General features: G+C 34.5%; 1 protein-coding gene across 1 annotated transcript in view; it reads right to left on the bottom strand.

Annotated features, from left to right (window-relative positions):
• Positions 1–16099, bottom strand: part of LOC145261161 (cell division cycle protein 20 homolog) — a 45722-nt gene extending 29623 nt beyond the window's left edge. Inside the window, exons 1-2 of the mRNA XM_080119483.1 lie at positions 15968–16099; positions 3268–3465 (exon numbers count right to left, since the gene is read on the bottom strand). Of these exons, the coding sequence (XP_079975609.1) occupies positions 3268–3457 (190 nt within the window). The 5' untranslated portion in view covers positions 3458–3465; positions 15968–16099. The remainder of the gene's footprint in view (positions 1–3267; positions 3466–15967) is intronic.
• Positions 16100–18731: the final 2632 nt, after the last annotated feature.

The raw sequence follows: 18731 nt of genomic DNA, 5'->3' as shown, positions 1-18731 counted from the left end.
GTGTGTGTGTGTGTGTGTGTGTTTGGGGGGGGGATTTAGATCAAAACCACCATGTTAAAACAAAAAGAAAAAAAAAAGAAAACGTTGGCCGGGTGTTTGGAGGTGTAAAAGAAAAAAAAGTTTTAGTAGAAAGGTAGGCTTGAACCCCGAACCTTTGGCACGGAGGTGGAAAGGAAATGGGAAAAAAAATCTGCGAGCTAACCATCTCGACCACGGGAATAGATAAACTGATAAGTGTGTTAAGTTGACGTTTATAAAACGAAATTAACAGGTGCAAGGACGTTAAGTCGCGTGATGTTTGACCTTGTTTTGCGCTGGAAGCCAGTTTCTGTTTTCCCCACTACGCGGCGATCAAAAAATATCTCGAAAATAGCTTGTAAAAGTCGGGTAAATTAAAGATAGCTGCGACCAGAGTTCCTTGGTCATAGATATTATTTAGACAGCATATAAAAAGTTTTAAGAAGTGAGCCAACTGAGAATCACGGCGAAAAAATCCTTTTGTAGACATACACAAAAAGTGAACACACATACATACATTTTCGCTTTTATATATAGAATATATATAAAAGCGAAAATATGTATGCATATATGTTTGTGTGTCTGCTAAAAACTTTCGACAGACAACGAAAATTCACAAACTCTGTATCATATTGAAGCGCCATCCTTCGCTCGAAAAATATCGAAAAATTATCCAAAAACATTGATTTTTTCACCCCGAAATTGACAAAAACGGTCCTCGTGACGACCAGTTCTACGCATGTGTTAGATAACGTCATGACCTGACTTACTTTAAATAGTTGAAAAACTGACTAAATTTCATGTACGTCGCGTTAGCTCAGTTGGTTAGCGCGTTGGTTCGTTATCTAAACATTATGGGTTCGAATAGTGGTGTGAGAAGTCTTTTTTTTTTTTCGATTTTTTAAATTTAAATATTGAACCAGTGTTATTTAAGCCATTTTTCACGTAACGTTTGTTTTTTTTTTTTTTTGTTTTTTTTACATCGCTTAACCACCCCCGACCACACACCCAAAAAACCCGGATACCCACCGATTTTTTAAAAATTTTAATATTGAAACAGGCCTATTCAAGCCATTTTTCACGTGTTCGTTTTTTTTTTTTTTCTCGATTTTTACATTTAAAATCGTTAGTTTGCCTTATGTTAGTTTGTGTTTTTTTTTTAATGTTTTGATTATCCCCCCCCCGCTTAAGTTTTAACGTTTTTTTTTTGTTTTTTTTACTTCGCTTATAACAAACAAATCTGGTCATTGACCTCATTTGCTGAATAGCCATGCGCGCACCTGTCAATTTGGTTCTTAAATAAATTCAAACATCTTTCAGTAACTCATTCTGGCTGGCCGATTTTATTTTCAAACTTCGCCTCAGTTTCTTTTTTATTTAACAGCAAACACACACACCTCCAAACACCCGGGAAATGCCGGGTACCCCCGCTAGTATATAGATAAATCTCATCTGTTTAAATGTATGTTTGTATGTCTGCCTAAAACTTAGGACAGAGGTGGCAGATTTTCATGAAAACGGTATCATTTTGAAGATAGACCCTTTGGACAACAAATATCGAAAAATTGGCCAAAAACATGAATTCCTTCACCCTCAATTGTGCACTTTTCTACAGGGGGGGGGGTCGCTTTTTTCGCTGATATTTTCGATAGTCATTGCCTCTTTGATTGTCTAGCCTTAATTTAAACCTATGTCATTTCCAGTTTATTTGCTAAGAACTTTCGTCAGCCACATTGGAATGGATCGAAACTGGTACCATCTGAAAGAGCGATTCCCCCATACGCATGTGAAAATTCGAGAAGAAAAAAAAAAAAACATTAATTTTGTGGTGGTCAACTGGACCATTTCTTGCAAGGGAAAAAAAAATAAATAAATAAAAATAAAAAAAAAATAAAAAATCGCACATGTAGCAAACTGAAAGTATGTTTAAAACCGTTATTTTGCAGGGTTATGATGTTCTAAGTCATCATGGTCCGATGGACAAAAGTGCTTGCCAGTAACATTTTTCACTTTCCTCCCTTCAGGTTCAAGCCTGCCTACCATTGACTAATTATTTTTTTTTTTTTTTGCAGTCGCACTCACTATTTTGATTGAAAGAAAAGTTGTTTTGATTCATTTATGGGGGGGGGGGGGTTAATGCAGAATCTGTTGAAATATCTGGTGAGGAAGTTGTCACCTACTTAGTTATTTTCTAGGGGTTGCTCAATATCCTTAGTATAGCAGCTGTGTCCAAACCGAACTTCATGTCCACCCAGGCAACACTGGGTAGTCATGCTAGTTTTAAATAAGTACCAAAATAGCAAAAGAGAACTAGATAAATTAAAAAATAAAAATAAAATAAGCTGCGTGGTCCCCCTCTGATACTGCAGGTGAAATGACGCCACAAAAAAAAAAAAAAAAAAAAAAAAAAAAAAAAGTGAAGAAATGAATTTTCATCAAGTTTCAGAAAAATTTAATCGATGGGGCAAAAATTATGGGGTAAAAAAAAGCCATTTTTTGCAATTTTGGGGCATTTGTGATCCCTTTTGAGCTCCTGGGAATTCTGAATCCCAGTGAAAATGGACAAATGGTGCAGTTTCATGCCTTAAGACATGTATATTTGAATTCAGCACCATGGGAAACTACTATATAGATATACAAGTTTTTGAGTAATATGGAAAAAAAAAAAAAAAAAAAAAAAAACTCTAAAAAGGCAAGGTTTTTTAGCCCTAAAAGTCCCAGAGGGATGAGAACCAGAATTTTGCCAGGGTCACCCATATTGAATTTATATTAAGAATGGGGTCCACATTTTGGCCAAGTTTCAGGAAAATCTAATAATCTAATGGATCAAACGCCATGGAGCAAAAAAAAAAAAAAAAAAAAAAAAAAGTGCCATTTTTTTTTTTTTTTTTTAAACCCCACACGGGAATTTTTGCCAAAAAAATCTTTTACTGTGCACATCTATTTAATAATTTGTAGCAAAATTTCAGGAAAAACTAATGGACAGTCATCTGGCAATCTTCCGGAATAACAGATGCACGAACGCCACTGAAAACATAGGTCACTCTCCAATAAATCGGTGGACCAATTTGAAAGAATGACAAAAAAATAGGAGGTAAGGCCTTAGCGATTTCGCAAAAATCAGCTTTTCTTAAAAATGCAGATTTCAGCAACAAAATAAAAATCCATTCTAGTATGTTTATAAAGTAAAAAAAAAGAAAAAAAAAAAAGAATAAAAAAAATCAAAAGGTAAAATACCAACTCAATTACCATTACTCTTTGGCGTTTTAGTTGCGACTGGCGTTTTATTTTGAGAAAGAGATTTCATTGGGGTCTTTTCACTCATGACACTGGTATCCATCGAGATATTTGACAGACCAAATTTTCTCGATCTTCGCTTGTCAGGTACATCCTTTCGCATAGAATGGTTCATCTCATTCTCCAAATTGTAGTGGGCCATTGCACCAACTAAAAGCAAACAGAAAAATAAAATTGTTTTTTAAAAAGCAGCACTTAAAAAATTAAATATACTTTCCAAAAACATTGCATACAAGTGAAAAAGAACTACAGCAACACTTATTTTTTTACCTGGGTCACAACACCAAAATTATTTAATAAGTATTTCATAAAGTTTTGTCATTTTATTTTTAGCTGCTGAATCGGAAAAGTTAGAGTCGCACAACAATATTCATTATACACAGGTCTGAACGCTTCTTTCTTAGAACTGCCCGCCTATGGAACACTTGTGCTGGCTTGCTTCTTGACTATTGTTGCCTTCAAGTCCAATGTAAACAAGTTCAGAAAAGTCTGATGATATTCACTCTATACAGGTCTGAATGCTTCTGCCCCACCCCCCAGCAACCTGCTTTTATGGTGTCCAGGCGCACCTCAAAATCATGTTGAGATGCAATTTTTCAAGAACTGTTTGAGATCGTGGGGATTAAAAAACCAGTCACCATCTTGGATCTTTTCGTTTTTCCTTTTCAGCACGCATGACAGACATGAGCACTTTTTTTTTTTTTTTTGCGGTAAGCCTTCTCTATTTTCCCCACAGCCGCCTTGTTTCAGAAACAGGTTTTTATGCACAAGCACTTTCATTTGTAATTTCTGGGTTTAATTTAATGGGAGATAAAAATTCATCAGATAAAGGCAGCACTTTTTAGGTCTGCTACCAATCACAATCAGGTTTTCGTCTCACAGAACGCAAATTAATCAAATAATGATAAAAAAAAAAAAACCTGTTTAGAATATTAAAAAACATTTGTGTTAAAACTTTTTTATCTAACCTTGTAAAGTTCTAATTTTTATTAAAAACTTGTTATAGTGATAAAAATAACCAAATTTTATTGAAAACACTCCAATTTATTATTCAAGATATTCAAATTTTGGTAACTTTGAACAATGTGCCATTGATTAAAGACTACATTTGTATTATGTTAACTTTGTTGCATTTAAAAAATATATTAGCAGCAGCTTCCTTTTCTTTTGTAATATTTTCATTCTTTTTTTTTTTTTTTTTTTAATTAACATTAAAAAAATTCCAAATTTTTTTTAAAAAAGTAGTCGTATTTCTTATAATTTCTTGAAATTTTTATAAAATGTTTTTGTGCTTATACAGATTGGCACTTACAGCGATAAACAAAGATGAACTTTTATATCGTGCCTACTTGTCACAGAATGAAGATTGCATATTCCAAAAATCAAAAATTGATCAAGCAGTTTGCCGATAAGTGACAGACGAGGCCATATTTCTCTAGAGAACATAAGGGGAAGTAACCAGTAATTATTTTAAGAATTAAGAACCTAAAAAATTTTTTGTATTTGTTTTTTTTTAATTATCAAGTCAAAGAACCCAAAAATTTTTTCGTAGAAAGCCATTTTAACTAAATTATCCAGATTTTTTCATAAGTTTGATTTCAAAAGATATTTATGTACTAGTAACTTTCTATTTAAATTATTCTTTGAATTTAAATAGTTTTCATCTTAAAATTATTGTTCGATTTTAATTTGCTTGATTATTGTTTATCTACTTCCCAAATTCAGTTTTTGCAGTGTTTGATTGTCTTGCTTCAAGCAATACATAAGTAAATCAAAGTTTTGGCGCTTCTGCAGTTTATAGATTGTGCCATTATTATATAGGATTTTAGGGCATTTTTTAACAAGAGAAAATACATACAAAAAACATGTTACCAAAGATAAGTTGCTCTTTTACATACCCTGTTAAGTGCGCGTGTTCGTTTAGGCAATATGGGCTTTTGTAGGTTGAATAGACAATATGACTGACCGATGCTGATGTCACATGGAAACTTAAAATTGTGAAATGCATTTTAATAGTTTTTGACAGCAAAAACCATCCTCTCATGACAAAGTCGCTTCTACGCATGCGTCATACGACGTCGTAACCTGATTTAGTTTAAAGATTTAAAAAGACCTAACTTTGTGTACGTCGTGTTAGGTCAGTTGGTTAGAGCGCCGAGTCGTCATCTAAACGTTTTGGGTTCGAATTGTGATATGAGATGTCTTCTTTTTTTTTTTTTTGATTTTTTAAATTTAAATATTGAAGCAGGGTTATTTAAGCCATTTTTCACGTAACGTTCATTTTTCTGTTTTTCACTTCGCTTATTCTTAGGTTTTCATTAACACCCACCACCACCAACCGAACACACACACCCAAAAACACCTGGGCAACGCCGGGTACCCACCGATTTTTTAAATTTTAATATTGAAACAGGCTTATTTAAGCTATTTTTCACTTTTTTTTAAAGTCATCCCCTCTTTTCGATTGACTAGCCTTAATTCTAACCTTCGCCACTTCCGGTTTGGCGATGGACGCAACGGCAAAGACATTAAGTTTCTTTTTTTCATGTTCTTTTTCTCCTTTGCGGTACGGGTTCAAGCCTGCCTGCTTACTACCACCGCTTTTTTTTTTTTTTTTTTTTTGTTCAACACATCTCCAAATACCCGGGCAAGTCTAATATATAAAAGGCAAAATATGTGTGTGTGTGTGTGTCGCAAAAATTTGACACAGCAGATCCTCACAAGATCTGTATAGTTTTCAAGCTTGATCCTTCAGATAACATCAAAAAAATAAGCCAAAAACAATTCATTCCTCACCCTCAACTAGGCAGTTTTGTACAAGGAGAGGTAACTTTTTTGCCGACATTTTAGCCAGTCATCATTGGATTAACTACGCTTAATTTCAATGCTCTTAACTTCCGGTTGCGTGATAGAGACATCGGCTAAGACGTTACTTTTTTTTTTTTTTCTCCTTCGCGTCATAGGTTCGAGCTTGCCTGTTTACAACTTTTTTTAAAAACACCTTTTTTCACCTAAACTGTCTGTTTTGATCCCTCTCCACTACCATTTTTTTTTTTTTTTTTTTTTTTTAAATTCCCCCTCTCCGGGATTCCTTACTACACCACCTACACACACCCAGGTAACGCCAGGTACTCCCGCTAGTTTATTTATAAATTAGAATTTTAACAAAGTTATGTCACTTCATATTTATATGCACTTCCAATCCACTATTCCAGAATAGATCCTCAAATAAAAGACTTTCTGCTAACAATATCAGATTATCATTAGATTATAATTATCTAAACATTTTTCATTAATCATAATTGTAAGGCAGTTTAACATTTTAAAATCCTATTTCGATCACCTAAATTCTTTCACTTTTGTACATAGATTTTATTTTACTTTAGACAATCGCCACCATTTATTATTGACTAGCAGTATCCGCTAAGCAGCATTGCCCGGTGAAAGCATAGCCCCCTCAATAAAAATTATAGTACCGTTGTTGTTGATGTTGCTGCTGCTCCCCCCCCCTCCTAATGTTACGAACAGCTTTCAGAATAGACACCCCCTCCCCCCAACTCCTCACGAAGACAATTTTTTTTAAGGTAAGTTGTGTTGGTCAATATTTACCAAAAATTAAAAACAATAAACGAAATATTTTGCTATTTTATGTTTCTAATGTAATTCCCTATCACCCTCCCCCCAATTTGTCATATTTTGTTTGAAATAGGTAGGTGAAAGTACAGAATGGTCTCATAAAAGAACTTTAATCCCGGACCCCCTTCTGCCAAAAAAGAATTTTCTTTTTTTTTTTTTTTTTTTTTTTTACACAGTGATCACCACTTATCAAGGCCCGGAAGCCACTCAGGGATAAGGGTTATTGCAAGTACATTACGTTAGTGAGGAGATTTGCTGAAATGTTTACTTAAGGGGGCGGTTCATTAGGAATTTGTTAACATTGGACTTGAAGACATCCAAGTTGTAGTCCGGAGGGAAGCAGGCAGACGGAACAGAGTTCCACAGGCGTGCAGTTCTAAGAAAGAAGCTTTGTTCATGGAATCTGCGTTTTGATTTAGGCACAGATATAGAGTGGGGGAAATTTTTCACAGTGGATTCAGCTAGACGGGTGTTTTTTGTGAAAGATTGGCGAGGGGGGACCAGAGATTGGAGTTCAGACGAGCATCTGCCATGGAAATAACGATAAAACAAGGACAGGCTCGCAACGTCTCTTCTGTGGGAGAGAGGTTGCAGCGTAGAGAAAAGGGCATCCCCCACTAAGCCACGAAGTCTATTTTGTACTCTGTCAAGGCAGGATAGGCTGTTTTTGGCCGCTCCTGCCCAGATATGGCAACAGTATTCCATCCTTGGACGTACTTGGCTTTTATATAGATAGAGAATTGCATCCGTAGTGAGATATCTTCTGGAGCGGTAGAAGGATCCCACCATCTTTCCAGCGACCTTGGCAACAGACTTGATGTACGTGTTCCATTTCAGATCAGGAGTAAAGGTCAAACCCAGAAGCTTGTCAAAACACGGGGCCTCACCCAGACGAGAGCCATCCATCACAATTGATGCCAGATGGGGATCAGAGCGTTGATGATGTAAGGATAGCAGTTTGGTTTTGGATGCATTAAAGGTAACCAGCCACATCTTCCCCCACTGAACCACGCGCTCGAGATCAGAGGAGAGAGAATCAGAGAGAACTTTGTCATTTACAGCCTTTGATGTGTTGCCGTAGATGGTCGTGTCATCAGCATAGATGTCAACGAATGATTTAAGTATGTGTTTAGGGAGGTCATTGATGTAGATCAGGAAGAGAGTTGGGCCCAGGATTGACCCCTGAGGGACTCCAGCATTTATATTGCAGGCCTCAGATTTTTGTCCATCTACCACTACTCTTATGAGCCTATCGGAGAGAAATGATTTAATGATTGAGAAAACATTTCCAGTTATACCGTAGCTGGAAATCTTGTGAAGTAGACCCTTATGCCATACCTTGTCGAAGGCCTTTGATATGTCGAGAGCAATTGCCCTAGAAAGGAAGCCTTTGTCAAGAGATTCACTAATCCTGTGGGATATAACCGTCAGCACATCTGCGGTAGATCTTGCAGAGCGGAAACCATATTGTGTGTCACTAAGAAGGTTATTCCTGCTGAGGTGGTTGACTATTTCTCTATTTAATATGGATTCCAGCAACTTACTCATAACACACAGGAGACTTATTGGTCTGTATTGAGAGGGAGATGACTTATCACCTGAATTCTTAAATACAGGGCAAACTGATGAGGTCTTCCAGGGAGTCGGAAAGCATTTCTCCTTAAGGCAGCGCTTAAATAGTTTCGTAAGTATGGGAGCAAGTTCTGGTTGAAGCTTTTTTAACACTATAATTGGGATGCCATCAGGGCCAGTTGCTTTACTGGAATCTAGGTTCTTTATTAGCTTGGCGACCTCATGCACGGATATTTGTATGTTACCTAGCTTGTTCTGTGTTATAGGAGGAAATATGAGGAGTTGATGGCCTTCGTCGCATAGGGTAGAATTAGCTGCAAAGTTCTTTGCAAATAGTTTGGCCTTGTCTGACGCTGACGAGATGACCTCTGGTCCATTGATAATGGTTGGGATAGAACGCACATTTCTGTTCAGGATTCTATTTGTTATTTGCCAAAACTGGTGGGATCCAAGCCGCTGATCAGCTACCTTGGATTTAACAGACTGGGCATATAGCTCTCTTGCATTTTTTATTACTCTTTTACAGTGGTTGCTGGCAGACCTAAAAGCAGCTTTAGTCTCAGTGCATCTATTACGTTGGTAGCTATGGAAAAAGTGATTTCTGTGCGCGATAGCAGCAGCACATTCTGGGGAGAACCATGGCTGGCTGTTAGGTTTTTGTAGGAATTTTTTAGATGGTATGAATTGGTCTATGCCTGCAATTAACCATTCGGTCAGATCTGATACTATAGAGGACACATCCTTTTTAAACATGGAGTGCAGAGGTAAATCAGATATGAATGTACGGAAGCTATCCCAGTCGGCCATAGAGTATTGGTATACAGTACGGTGGAGGGGTACGTCTGGGGGCTTCTTACATTTCGTTTTTATCTTAACTGATACGACGGAGTGGTCGGAGGATCCTAGAGGAGAATGAACGGAATATGAACATAGCTCAGGGGAAGTTGAGAGAAAAAGGTCTAAGAGGCTTGCATATTGACCGGGTGTATCGGGCACACGGGTGGGTTCGCGAACAATCTGAGTGAGATCATAAGCAATGGCAAAATCATGACAAAACCTCCCCTCATCGTCTGTCTTATTTGAATGGGTCAGCCATTCCACGTTATGGACGTTGAAGTCACCACAGATGTGGATGTTAGCCGAGGGATTTGAAGACAGTATGTGGTCTATTTTCTCAGATATGCTCTTAAAGATAGTAACTCCGCTGTTGTGGGGCCTATAGAGGGCAAATATAAATGCAGTGGTGTTAGCAAGTGCAACCCTGAAGCACATATAGGGTAAATTAGGATCTTCTCTAGAGATATACCTGCCACACGGGAAGCCATCCTTAATGTAGGCACAGATTCCATGCCCATGGCGATCTTGGGGGTCAGATTTGAAAGCAGACTGAAATAAATTGCTTCTTATTTGTTTATTAATCAGAGCCTGTAATCATCGAAAAATAAATGAGTTATCGCTGGAATTGTTTTAAAATGAATGAAAATATATGATGCAAATAAAAATATATTCTGAAAAGAAAGCTATCCTTACCAGTAAAATCGTTAAATTTATCGTTATTTTTCGAATAGACAGACAGGAATTTAATCGTTGGGCTATACGTTTATGAATCTGTTAAGAATCCGTAACTTGTGTATACATGTACACAGTGTGGAATAGGGGCGTAAGAGGACTTGTGGAAGAGGTGGTGAAAATCTAGCTACTTCATCTGTAGGTTACGCGATGATGAACATGGCGCTCCTCGGAAGAAATGTAAGGTTTTAATAACATGAAATAATGTATGTAAACAAGGTAATGGCTAATGGTGTAAACAAACTTATGTGCCATCTGTTAATGTCAACCTACGCTAGTTTCGTCCAGAGAGTATACAAGATAATTCAAAATCAGTTTAATATTTTTTGAAATCCTATTTTAGTAAATTAAACTGAAACGATTTTACTGGTAAGAATAGCTTTCTTTTCAGAATATATTTTTATTTGCATCATATATTTTCATTCGTTTTAAAACAATTCCAGCGATAACTCATTTATTTTTCGATGATTACAGGCTCTGATTAATAAACAAATAAGAAACAATTTATTTCAGTCTACTTTCAATTATTTAGTGCATAACATTTCTCAGTGTTAAACATTTTTAGCAGTTTATCCAGTTACTATTTAAGTGACACGCACATAATTTGTTATTTGTTTTTCAAGGGGGAGAGGCAAGTTCTCTTATGGAATCTGTTCTGGCTTTGTTGCATATCTCCAGTGGGCAATATTGATTTTATGGAAAGTACTTATTTCCTAGAATTTTAAACATTATTTTCGTTTTCAGCATCCCCGAAAAGCCAATATAGTAATTTTAAAGGCTTTTTTGAGGGTGGAAAGATACTGCATAGTGCACCTTTACCGAATCAAAATTATACAGATAAGTCTTTATTTGCACTTTTAATAAAAAAAAATATTTGGTGATGCAGATGCACAGTTCTGTTGCTTCATAAACTAAATAAATAATTCATTTATAGTTAAAGACTTTTTTTCAAATACGTTGGTATTATTTTACTTTAAGGCCCGTCTCACGTTCGTATAGAAGAAAATGTTTTTTTTGTAGATTCCAGTGTGCTGAAAAAGAATATGAAAACCGTTTCCGTCGGAAATTTACCGTTTGCATGGTATGAACCTCGGAATGTTGGAAGTACGCGCGAGCGCGCGGAAACATAAGCGAGCTTTTTTAATGGCGGAATCGCGCGCGCACTCGCGTACCTGACGGCCTTTTCATAGAGCAATGTAATGTTTGGCGGAAAATTTCAAAGTAGATGAAAAACAAGAAAAATAAAACAACTTTGCGGGGGAGGGGGATGTCGGAAAACCCTTTTTTGTGGCGGACAAATCAGTTTTTTTTTAGGGGGGGGGGGTGAAGTTGGAATATCATTAATAATCTCGGAAAGACATTTTTTTTTTTTTTTTTTTTTTCAAAACAGTTCTTGGTACGCTACTACAGAACACCGACCACTCTAATTTGTTTGTTTTATAGGTAATTGAGGTTGCTGACAACTTACATTATCTCCGTTGTTGGCAAATGTTCCTTGGCGCGTGTAACCGGTGGCTGCTGGGTGGGTGCTATAAACAAATATAACTTCCGGCGCAAATTAAACCCCACACCCCCACCCACCCCAATATATACGCGGAAGAATATCAATGAAAGAATTTTTCGAAATTTTTGAAATTATTATATTCTAAAATATATTATAGCACTTTTTGGGTGGAAAATTTAAAATTAGCTGAAAAAGAAATAAAACAAGAAAAGGAAAGCACTCGAAGTTGGAGTAGGGAGGGGGGGGGGTAATTTTTTTTTTTTTTTTTTTTTTTTTTTACCTGGAACATAGAATTTTCAAAAAGTAACGCACCGACATTTACCAATTAGAACACCATTTAACATTTTCCGAAGATTTTACTGTGTACATTGGGGGCGCGAGCGGGCGGGGGGGGGGATGTGATGTTGGGGCGCGCGCCCCAACATCACATCCGCCCCCCCCCGCCCGCTCGCGCCCCCAATGTACACAGTAAAATCTTCGGAAAATGTTAAATGGTGTTCTAATTGGTAAATGTCGGTGCGTTACTTTTTGAAAATTTGAAAATTCTATGTTCCAGGTAAAAAAAAAAAAAAAAAAAAAAAAAAAGATAAATTACCCCCCCCTCCCTACTCCAACTTCGAGTGCTTTCCTTTTCTTGTTTTATTTCTTTTTCAGCTAATTTTAAATTTTCCACCCAAAAAGTGCTATAATATATTTTAGAATATAATAATTTCAAAAATTTCGAAAAATTCTTTCATTGATATTCTTCCGCGTATATATTGGGGTGGGTGGGGGTGTGGGGTTTAATTTGCGCCGGAAGTTATATTTGTTTATAGCACCCACCCAGCAGCCACCGGTTACACGCGCCAAGGAACATTTGCCAACAACGGAGATAATGTAAGTGTCATTTTGACATTTTTTATCATTCTGATTCCGACTTATCCCCCCTCCCCCCCAAAAAAAGTAATTTGTCCGCCACTAAAGAAAAAGAATTGTTTTGAAAAAAAAAAAAAAGTCTTTCCGAGATTATTAATGATATTCCAACTTCACCCCCCCTCAAAAAAAAAAAAAAAAAAAAAAAAAACTGATTTGTCCGCCACAAAAAAAGGGTATTTCCGACATCCCCCTCCCCCGCAAAGTTGTTTTATTTTTCTTGGTTTTTCATCTACTTTGAAATTTTCCGCCAAACATTACATTGCTCTATGAAAAGGCCGTCAGGTACGCGAGTGCGCGCGCGATTCCGCCATTAAAAAAGCTCGCTTATGTTTCCGCGCGCTCGCGCGTACTTCCAGCATTCCGAGGTTCATACCATGCAAACGGTAAATTTCCGACGGAAACGGTTTTCATATTCTTTTTCAGCACACTGGAATCTACAAAAAAAACATTTTCTTCTATACGAACGTGAGACGGGCCTTAAAGTAAAATTTTACCAATACGTTAAAAAATAAATAATAATTTCAATAATTCTCAATTAAAATTGAACCGAAAAAAATCTTTTCAATGATTAACTAAAAAATAAAAATAACGATCGGAAAAACGTAATAAGTTAGTACATGCACAAGGGAGATGTAGGCGCGTGAGAGAAATAAGCGAAGGGGCTAGTTTGTCTTGTCACCGCTTCCGGCAGCAGACACACCGGATGTTAGCGGCCTACTATCGGATTTCTAACTAATGGGATTATTTCAACACGGTCTGTATTCTGCATATATACAAAAAAAAACAGTCGAACGAATGACTCGCTTAATCGGAAATTAAACAAATACTCGTAATAAAAATATAAAGTTCGGTACTGGTCGCGGTAAGAGTTCCCTGCCGAACACCCTAAAAAAAAAAAAACAAAAAAAAAAAACAATGACTTCTCCCCACGCATGCGCAAAGGACATGTTTTAGTTTATCGACTTTTTTTAACTTTTTTTTTTTTAAACTTTTAATAGCATTTTCTTTTTAAATGACAACGTTAATGTTTATGAATATTGAAATAAAATACATTACTACACATTAATATTTTTTTTTACTGTTTATGTGTCACTTTTATTGACTTTTTCTTTTCTTATATTGAAATATATATATGAAATATTGAAATTATTCTTATATTGAAAAGAAAAAGTCGATAAAATTGACACAAACAGTAAAAAAAAAGATTAATAAATGTGTAGTAATGTCTTTTATTTCAATATAAGAATAATTTCAATATTTCATATATATAATATTTCAATATAAGAAAAGAAGTCGATAAAAGTGACACATAAACAGTAAAAAAAAAAAAAAAAAGATATTAATAAATGTGTAGTAATGTATTTTATTTCAATATTCATAAACATTAACGTTGTCATTTAAAAAGAAAATGCTATTATAAAGTAAAAAGTTTTGTTACTATGGCAACTAAAACATGTCCTTTGCGCATGCGTGGGGAGAAGTCATTGTTTTTTTAGGGTGTTCGGCAGGGAACTCTTACCGCGACCAGTACCTAAATAGGGTACTATATTTTCTCGCCGAAAATGGAGACGCCATTTTTTTCGGGCACCTGTCGTCATAATCAGAGGGAGAAATCACTATTTTAAACTTTGGCCAAAGCACGAAATAAAAATAAATTAATAGTAATATTAATAGTTAATGATTACTTCTGGAAAGAACTAATAACTACACGCACAAGCGTAGTATAAACACCCCCAACCTTGAAAACCATTCTTAACATGTGGAGGTGTTTATACTACGCTGGAGCACGTAGTAATTAGTTTCCAGAAGTAATCATTATCTGGTTTAATTTTTTTGTTATTTATTTCATGCTTCGCCGAAGCATTGCTTCGGTCATAGTTTAAAATACTGATGCCCCGGGTTTGTATTACTGTACACAGATTCGAAAAGTTGTCAAAAAACCAATATATAACAAATAAATGTTATCAAAAGGCAAGATAAGTTACTTTTCTACCAAACTGGATATATTTTTTGTGTTTTTATTCAATGTAACATTTATTCAGCTCGAAAAACATGCAGTGTTTACCGATGTATTGGAAAATTCAAAATGGCGGCCGACTCTCTCTTAAACACGGTAAGTTCGAGAAAAGGTGTTATAAATAATAAACTAGACAAAATACTATTAAAAAAAAAAAAAAAAAAAAAAAACACCGAATATATGTCAACCTATGTCACGGTAATATAGAGCGAATTTCTAACAGTATTTTGTCTAGTTTATTATTTATAACACCTTTTCTCGAACTTACCGTGTTTAAGAGAGAGTCGGCCGCCATTTTGAATTTTCCAATACATCGGTAAACACTGCATGTTTTTCGAGCTGAATAAACATGTTACATTGAATAAAAACACAAAAAATATATCCAGTTTGGTAGAAAAGTAACTTATCTTGCCTTTGATAACATTTATTTGTTATAAATTTGTTTGACAACTTTTTCGAATATATGTGTAGAGTAAAACAAACCCGTAATCTAAAATATTCTTTATGTCCCTTGTGTGTAGCCTCATACTGCCTACATATAACGTCTAAGCAAAATGCGATTTTACCCAATTTTCCGTAAAAATTACTGGCGGACGGACACGAGTGCAACTGCAACCCCCATAGCGAAATACGCATCGGCACCGATGTTGTCCAATCTTCACACTCGTTTGGCAATCCCGACTGTACGCAGCGCGTTTAAGGGAGCGTTTGTTGTTCTGAAAAGGAATAAATTTTGGCGTCTGTGGTCTTGTTCTTTTTCTAATTTTGGCTTGAACTTGGCGCTTTTCAGATTATTTTGTACTCCGAAAAATTACTTTTAACTAGAAATAAATTACGATTTTTCGTAATTTTTGGATACAATATTACTATTTTCAGCATGACAATAGTTTTTGCTTAAAACATTAAGAAAAATCTGTCGACTGTATCTTAAAATAAAAATATAAAAAAAAAAAAGCCTCACCGAACAACAAATTTCGAAACAGACTTTGATACTTACGCAGAATACAAACCTTGTTTAAATTTTAATAACGTTAATATTTAAAAAGCATATCTTAACAGGCGAAAGGAGGGAGAGGTTATTTTGTACTTTCACCTAACAATTTAATGAAAAAGTTCAAGTAAAAACGGATTTCAACTTTCTATATAGCACGATCCGTATTTTATCTAAGCACCCAAACTTGTAGAAGTTTCTGCAATAAAATTTTAAAAAATAATAATTTTCAAAATTACAAACTGTTTAAAATTAAATAATAAATCAACAAATAAAATGACGAGAAGCTTTAAAACTGCTAAAATTTTCAGGCGAATGAATGAACTTATAATTTTCAAACAAGTTGTTTTAAAATTAGAACTTACAATCTAATTATTTTACTCAATCGAAATGTTAATTACAAAATAAAGGCATTAAATTTTAAAATAATAGTAATAAAATAACTTACTTTTATTTGAAATCCCTATGAAGAAGTTTAAAATTAAGTGGACGCGCGGCTCGAAATGATGATGGAAAAACTTTAAGATGACTTGAAGTTTTTTTACTTGTCGCTGATTGGTCCAAATGTTTCTATTTCTCGTCGTTGATTGGTCCTTTCTAAAAGGCACGAGATTTGAATTTTTGTTAGTATTTGTTTTAACCGTTTAGACTCACAACAAAATAAATAATAGTTATCACCAAGTTTCGCGTGTTTTCTTTTTTTTTTTTTACTTCCGGTTTCCACTGACTTTATTGCTTCATGATGAATGCCCTGGAAATGTCCCTTCTAATTGACGTTTACTAGTTTTAAAATATTCGGTAATTATGAAGAAAAAAAAAATAAGCCAACTTCGTTCGCTTATTTTAAAACTTTAAAGATTTCAGAAAGGGACTTTTTCAAGGTGTTCATCGTGAAGCAGAACGGTTAGCAGAAACCGGAAATCTAAAGAACACACGAAACTTGGTGATAACATGGGTAATAATAACAATAGTTGAAAGAGTACATTTAAATGGCCTCTTTTTATTAGAATGTTGGTTCTATTGACCTGGAAAACAAAAAGAAAAATATTTTAACTTATTTTAAATAATTTAAAAATAAATTAATTTTAATAAGGTTATGGTTTCCGCTTGCTCCTTCGTTTTTAATTGCATTTTTACGGTATCTTTCGTTTATTAACTTGTTAGATGAAAGTACAAATATATATATAAAGGAAGCATCATTCTCAGAGTGTTAAGAAGTGCTTTTTCTAAATATGTTATTATTTAGAAAAAGTCATTCTTAACATGGCGAGGAGGAAACCGAACTGAAGTAGAAACAGTAACCGTAAAAATAACAATTTCTTCACAAAATATAAATAATGTTAGTAGACACTTTAAAATTGAGAGAAAATTTATCTCCTCTTGCCCCATGTTGTCAGCGGAAATAACCAAGAGATTGTATTATACTAGCAGCCGCTCGCTCGGTATATTATATGGTGCTTCTACACTTTATTACCGAAATTGGAGACGCCATTTTATTTCACGCACTTGCTCTCCAAATTTAGGGGAGAACATTATATTAAACTATGGCCGAAGCATGAAATAATAACAAAAAAAAAAAAAATAAAATAAAACTTCCGGAAAGAACTATAAAAAAAAAAAGTAAATAAAGAAAGTAAAAGAACATATATCCATAATTGTTTAATTGGAAATGTTTCGATTTAATTAATGAGAACGGGAAAGTTTTTCCTGGAACATTTTTTTTTTATTATTATTATTAAAAACAGAAAATGAAATTACATATAATGGTTTAAACTGGGCGAGCGCCATTTGAAAACGAAACCAAAACATTCATATAATTGAAAAAACATTTATTGAAAAGTTTGCGTAAAAAATATAATTTTAATAAAACAATTTTGTAATGAAAGCAACATTTATAAAATAGTTTGTTTTGTTTTCGAACAAATAATTTTAAACATATTTTGGTACTTATACAGTTTAATGACGACATTAAAAAATGGAAATATTGAAAAAAATATTTTTTGTACGTATCTGTTATAGACTGAAGTTCTTCGAAAAAAAATTTCACTTCATTTGATCAAGTAGTTTTTTTTTTTTACAGCGAAAAACAATTATTTATCTCGACGACGTCAACGTGCCCATTTTGGAAATGTACCTAGCAGAATACCTCCATTTTAGGCCAGATTTCGCAATCTAGCCTTTTTTTTTTCGCCAGAATGAGATGCGCACATCACATCTGCAATTTTTTTCCGTTTTTTTTAAATTTTATTTTTAAAGCAGAATACTATTGAATATGCCAAGAAATTGAAGAATGCAAAGAACTGAAGAATTTTTTACGCGATTATTTTCGAAACATGAGCAGTAGTGTTTACCGATGTATTGGAAAATTCAAAATGGTGCCCGACTGCCCGACACTCTCTTTAACATGGTAAGTTTGGGAAAAGGTGTTATAAATAATAAACTACACAAAATACTATTTAAAAAACACCGAATATATGTCAACTTATGTCACGGTAATATATATTGAGCGAATTTCTAACAGTACTTTGTCTAGTTTATTATTTATAACGTCTTTCCTGAAGTTACTGTGTTAAAGAGAGACTCTGGCGCCATTTTGAATTTTCCAATACATCGGTAAACACTGTATGCTTTTCGAGCTGAATAAACATGTTACATTGAATAAAAACACTAAAAACATATCCATATACAGTAATACAAACCCTAAGTTTTTTTTTTTTTTAATTCGAAAATTTCGGTTGCATATTTCTAATTTTTCTAATATTTTATTTTTTTTATTTTCTTCTGTTACAAATTAAAAAAAAAAAAAAAAAAACTCAAAAAATGGCATCTGTCTTCAAAAAAAAAAAAAAAAATTCTCATTCTGGTGGAAAAAAAAAAGGGCTAGATTGGCCTAAAATGGAGGTATTCTGCTACGTAGGGCAGTTACCGGCCCTTGGGGAAAGTTACCTGCCCTTGGGGAATTCCTGGGCGCTGCAATAACATTTCCAAAATGGCCACGTTGACGTAGCCGTGATAAATAATTGTTTTTCGCTGTAAAAAAAAAAAACTACTTGATCAAATGAAGTGAAATTTTTTTTCGAAGAACTTCAGTCTATAACAGGTACGTACAAAAAAATATTTTTTCAATATTTCCATTTTTTAATGTCGTCATTAAACTGTATAAGTACCCATTTTTTTTTTTTAATTAAAGCAAATTTGAAAAGTCAACAACA

This window comes from Euprymna scolopes, chromosome 37, assembly GCF_053919585.1.
Source record: "Euprymna scolopes isolate OS-2025 chromosome 37, ASM5391958v1, whole genome shotgun sequence".
Classification (NCBI taxonomy): domain Eukaryota; kingdom Metazoa; phylum Mollusca; class Cephalopoda; order Sepiida; family Sepiolidae; genus Euprymna; species Euprymna scolopes.
The sequence above is the reverse complement of the archived record's forward strand: the minus strand, read 5'-3'. Positions and strand labels throughout refer to the sequence as shown.